Source organism: Penaeus chinensis, chromosome 33, assembly GCF_019202785.1.
Source record: "Penaeus chinensis breed Huanghai No. 1 chromosome 33, ASM1920278v2, whole genome shotgun sequence".
Taxonomy (NCBI): Eukaryota; Metazoa; Arthropoda; class Malacostraca; order Decapoda; family Penaeidae; genus Penaeus; species Penaeus chinensis.
The window spans coordinates 13,379,813-13,384,812 of record NC_061851.1 but is presented as its reverse complement, the minus strand read 5'-3'; the positions used below and the strand labels follow the sequence as shown (position 1 = coordinate 13,384,812).

General features: G+C 44.3%; 1 protein-coding gene across 19 annotated transcripts in view; it reads right to left on the bottom strand.

Annotated features, from left to right (window-relative positions):
- Positions 1-5,000, bottom strand: part of LOC125042934 (voltage-dependent L-type calcium channel subunit beta-1-like) — a 151,424-nt gene that overhangs the window by 128,140 nt on the left and 18,284 nt on the right. Inside the window, exon 1 of one of the 19 annotated variants that reach the window (XM_047638743.1) lies at positions 4,144-4,544. The exons of the other annotated variants lie outside the window; for them this stretch is intronic. Within the exon in view, the coding sequence (XP_047494699.1) occupies positions 4,144-4,200 (57 nt within the window). The 5' untranslated portion in view covers positions 4,201-4,544. Of the gene's footprint in view, positions 1-4,143; positions 4,545-5,000 lie in introns of those variants that run through there. 19 annotated transcript variants of the gene reach the window in all.

The window sequence follows — 5,000 nt, the reverse complement described above, 5'->3', positions numbered from 1 at the left end:
AAAGTGCAGCATAAACTAGATAACCTTTAGGAAAAAGTCACATCAGTAGATAAGAAAGAAAAAAATCAAACTAAATAAAAAAAATAACTACAAAGTACCCCCGATTTTTAAATTACTCCCGAATGTTGATCAGAGAGCCTCCCCCTCCCCCTCCCCTTCCCCCTCCCCCTCCCCCTCTCCCCTCCCAGCATAAGCATCACCTGAACCGCCGCCGTCTCTAGGGAGATTCTTAATCTCGGGTGATATGACTGAGGCTGAGAAGTCGTCAACATGGGTAATGATGAGCCTCTCCCTTTATCAGTTCCCCGGCGTCCGCACTGCGAGGAACGTCCTTTTCGAACTCATTCGTAGGGTCAAGGGCATTGCTATTTTTTTTTTATATATTTACGTCGTTTCGTTATTTTCATTATTAATTTTATCATCATGTTTATTATGATCATTATCGTTGTTTTCAATACTTTTATTATCATTATCATCGTTATCTTATACAATTTCGTTATCCATATCACAGATGTTGAAATCAATCTCATCCTAGTTATCATCTACATCATTAAATCTACCTTTTTATTCTTTACTATCCACGCGTAGGCCTAAAAAGGCCTTATCGTACATTCATACAGAATATCCCTACTACCTAAAAAACTAAAAAAAAAAACGAAAACCAACCATCATAATCAAACAAAACCCAATAAAAAAAATACCACACTAACAAAGAATAAATACCAATAATAATAATAAAAAAAGACAAGAATAAAAAGACAAATGAGCAGAGGAGCCGGATGTGCGCGACGAGCGGTTTGCGCACACAGTCGATAGGCCTAACTGTTGTTTTTGCTGGGAGGAAGGAGGCCAGGCTGCCTCTGAAATGATAATCCATAAGGTATCTTTGTTGGCCTGGAAGAATTTCCCGGAGTAAAGGAGAGGGAAAGATGGGAAAAGAGAGGCAGGTTCGGAAGGAGGGATGATTTATATATATGTGTGTGTGTGTGTGTGTGTGTGTGTGTGTGTGTGTGTGTGTGTGTGTGTGTGTGTGTGTGTGTGTGTGTGTGTGTGTGTATGTGTGTATGTGTGTATGTGTGTGTGTGTGTGTGTGTGTGTGTGTGTGTGTGTGTGTGTGTGTGTGTGTGTGTGTGTGTGTGTGTGTGTGTGAGTGTGTATGTGTGTGTATGTGTGTATGTGTGTGTGTGTGTGTGTGTGTGTGTGTGTGTGTGTGTGTGTGTGTGTGTGTGTGTGTGTGTGTGTGTGTGAGAGAGAGAGAGAGAGAGAGAAGAGAACGTGAAAAAATATACTTACACAATAATAACGTTAATCTGATAATAATAAAAATAATATCAACAATAACAATAACAGTAATAATAACAAAAACAACAACAACAACAATACTACTACTACTAATAATAATAATAATAACAACATATGAATGAATGTCACCCTCCCCACCTTCTCAGATGAAAAAAGAGGTTAAAGCAGATGGTGAGATTTGGCATATCGTCCCATACAGGTTTCAGTGACGTCACGCCTACGTCATCCGCTGGATTCTGCCACCGCATTTTCTCTCTCTCTCAGGAGGTAATGACAAAATGTGTTCTCTAGCTTTTCTTCAATGCGCAGTACGCTCTTCAAAGGCGTGTTCTCTTTCCTGCGTCACTGATATTCGTCTATTTTGAGTTAATTGCAATATCCCATCTCATCTCTTCTGCTTCTGTGATAATGGAAGGTAATTTGAAGATGTTCATATTTCTGTGCGTGTGGCAGAGATAGAAGGAGATAGTTAGTTAGGTAGATATATAGATAGATAGATGGATAGAGAAAGAGAGAGAAAGAGGGAGAGAGAGTGAGAGAGAGAGAGAGAGAGAGAGAGAGAGAGAGAGAGAGAGAGAGAGAGAGAGAGAGAGAGAGAGAGAGAGAGAGAGAGAGAGAGGAAAAGGGAGAGGGAGAGGGAGAGGGGAGCGATGAGAAAGTGAGAGTGAGTGAGTGAATTAATTGCAACATCCCATCTCATCTCTTCTGCTTCTGTAACAATGGAAGGTATTCTTATGTATGTATGTATGTATGTATGTATGTATGTATGTATGTATGTATGTATGTATGTATGTATGTATGTATGTATGTATGTATGTATGTATGTATGCATGTATGTATGTATTATATATATATAAACATACATACATACATACATACATACATACATACATACATACATATACATATATATATATATATATATATATATATATCGTGTGTGTGCGTTTAAAGGCCGCATTCATTAAGAATTGGTTCATTCAACATTTAATCTTGAGAGAACCTCAGAACTTGTGCGCGAAACACTTCCCTTACTGGAATCCATTTTATCATTGACTTCCACTCATTCATCCCAGTTCGTGTGTCCTTTCTCTTCCTTCCACTATGCCTTTCCTCAACTTCTTTCCAGTGGCAGCCGAATATCACCACGAGTCCCTTCAAGGAAGACCTAATTCCTAAAGCAAGCAAGCAGTAATAGGATTCAGGCCCCCCCCTTTTTCACCCATTACGTTTATAATGAATTTCTAGACTTCTGCCTTCTCTGCGACGCCCACTCTGTGACGTCATTCGTGCTGCATCCGGACCGCTTGTGATTGGTGGGGTTTCCAGGAAAAGGTGGTAAGGGGAGAGGAGAAAGGAGAGGATGGAAGAGGAAACCGAGGAGGAGGAAGAAGAGGAGGAAAAGGAAGAGGAAGAAGAGGAAAACAAGAAAGAGGAGGGGGAGGTGGAGGAGGAGGAGGAGGAGGAGGAGGAGGAGGAGGAGGAGGAGGAGAAGCAGGAGGAGAAGGGGGGGGGGGGGGAGGGGGAGGGGGGAGGAGGATTAGGAGGAGGAGGGAGAGGATAAAAGGAAAAGAAGAAGGAGGAGAGGGAGAGGATAAAAGGAAAAGAAGAAGGAGGAGTAAGGGAAATGGAGGAGGAGCTTGATAGAAAGAGGGAGGGAGAGGGATAGGGAAGGAAATAGAGAGGGGGGAGAGAGAGAGAGAGAGAGAGAGAGAGAGAGAGAGAGAGAGAGAGAGGAGAGAGAGAGAGAGAGAGAAGAGAGAGAGAGAGAGAGAGAGAGAGAGAGAGAGAGAGAGAGAGAGAGAGAGAGAGAGAGAGAGAGAGAGAGAGAGAGAGGAGAGAGAGAGAGAGAGAGAGAGAGAGAGAGAGAGAGAGAGAGAGAGAGAGAGAGAGAGAGAGAGAGAGAGAGAGAGAGAGAGAGAGAGAGAGAGAGAGAGAGAGAGAGAGAAGAGAGAGAGAGAGAGAGAGAGAGAGAGAGAGAGAGAGAGAGAGAGAGAGAGAGAGAGAGAGAGAGAGAGAGAGAGAGAGAGAGAGAGAGAGAGAGAGAGAGAGAGAGAGAGAGAGAGAGAGAGAGAGAGAGAGAGAAAGAGAGAGAGAGAGAGAGAGAGAGAGAGAGAGAGAGAGAGAGAGAGAGAGAGAGAGAGAGAAGAGAGAAAGAGAGAAAGAGAGAAAGAGAGAAGAGAGAGAGAGAGAGAGAGAAAAGAGAGAAATAGAGAAAGAGAGTGAGAGAGTGAGAGAGAGTGAGAGAGAGAGAGAGAGAGAGAGAGAGAGAGAGAGAGAGAGAGAGAGAGAGAGAGAGAGAGAGAGAGAGCGAAAGAGAGAGAGAGCGAAAGAGAGAGAGAGCGAAAGAGAAAGAGAGAAAGAGAGAGAGAGAGAGAGAGAGAGAGAGAGAGAGAGAGAGAGAGAGAGAGAGAGAGAGAGAGAGAGAGAGAGAGAGAGAGAAAGAGTTGGAATCATAATAGAAAAATATATCTAAACCAGGAGAGAAAAGACAGCAACAGAAGAGAGAAAAAAAAAGGAGGAAGAGGAGAACAAAAGAGAAAAGAGAACAAAAGAAAACAGCAGCAAGAGCAGAAACCCCGAGCAGATCCTTCCTGAAGACCTCCGCCTTCCCAGGAGGAGAGGAGAGCCGCAGGAGGCGCGGCCGAGGGACACGGGGCGACAAAGTTGAAATCCTGTCGAGGCGTTGCAGGACGAAACCCAGACATCCTTCAATGTCTTCTTCGAGGAAAAGGACGCAACATCCTTAAGAAGTCCGCCTGTAAAAGTAGACTACCCACTACTTTAGTCTACGCACACACACGCCAACCAAAGAGCTCTGCGATAGCCAGGCTACTTTACCTTCCTGCCATACAGCGGTCTGTAGGCCTCCCTCCGCACGTCATTCATTCTCCTCATGGTGCAGGTCGGTAGGCCAACCTGCGCTCTCGTCCCTGTGTTCCTGTGTACCTCCCTGTGCAGGCCCCTTGTTTGGTCTTCCCCCCTGGGTCAATCTGAGGTCCCCCCTGTGTAAGGTGACTTTTTTCCGTGTCCCCCTACAGACCGAGGAGGGGTTTTGTCCTTATGTTACCACTGCCTGAAATGCAACACTTGTCAAAGGCTTTGAAGCTGAGAGATGGAAGCTGAATTCCGAGGAAGGTCGATGAAGCCAACCAAACGGTTGGTCACTGCCTGGTGATGTATAGTCACTTGTGATCGACTGTCTCTTGGATCTTTTTCCATTTTTTTTCAGTAATTCACTGCCATATTTTCAGTAATAACAGCCCGTAAATTGGAACTGTATAGAAAAATACTGCCTTAGCATAATTTACTAACTAAAACATGTAACGGCCCGGAATATTTTACTTGACGCTCATCCATATCACAACGAAAAGGATTTCACGAAAAAGAAACATTAAAAAAGAAAAAAAACATCCATCGAGTAGCAAAAAAAAATAGAAAAAGAGGCCCATTCAACTCGGGTCAATTGCAATCGTCCGCACTAAATCACGCCGGATTTCCACGGGCGTCGAAGCACTGCATTCCTCATCGCGGACCGACGGCGGGGAGGGGAGGGAGGGGGTTCTGATCATTTCCTTGCCCCCCGCCCCCTACAAATTCCCAGTCCGAGCGGTACCCCAAAGACGTGCAGGCCAAAATTTCAATCACGAATACCAAGCTTCGCGAGATGCGGGTACTCGGGTATACCCAGGTGAGAT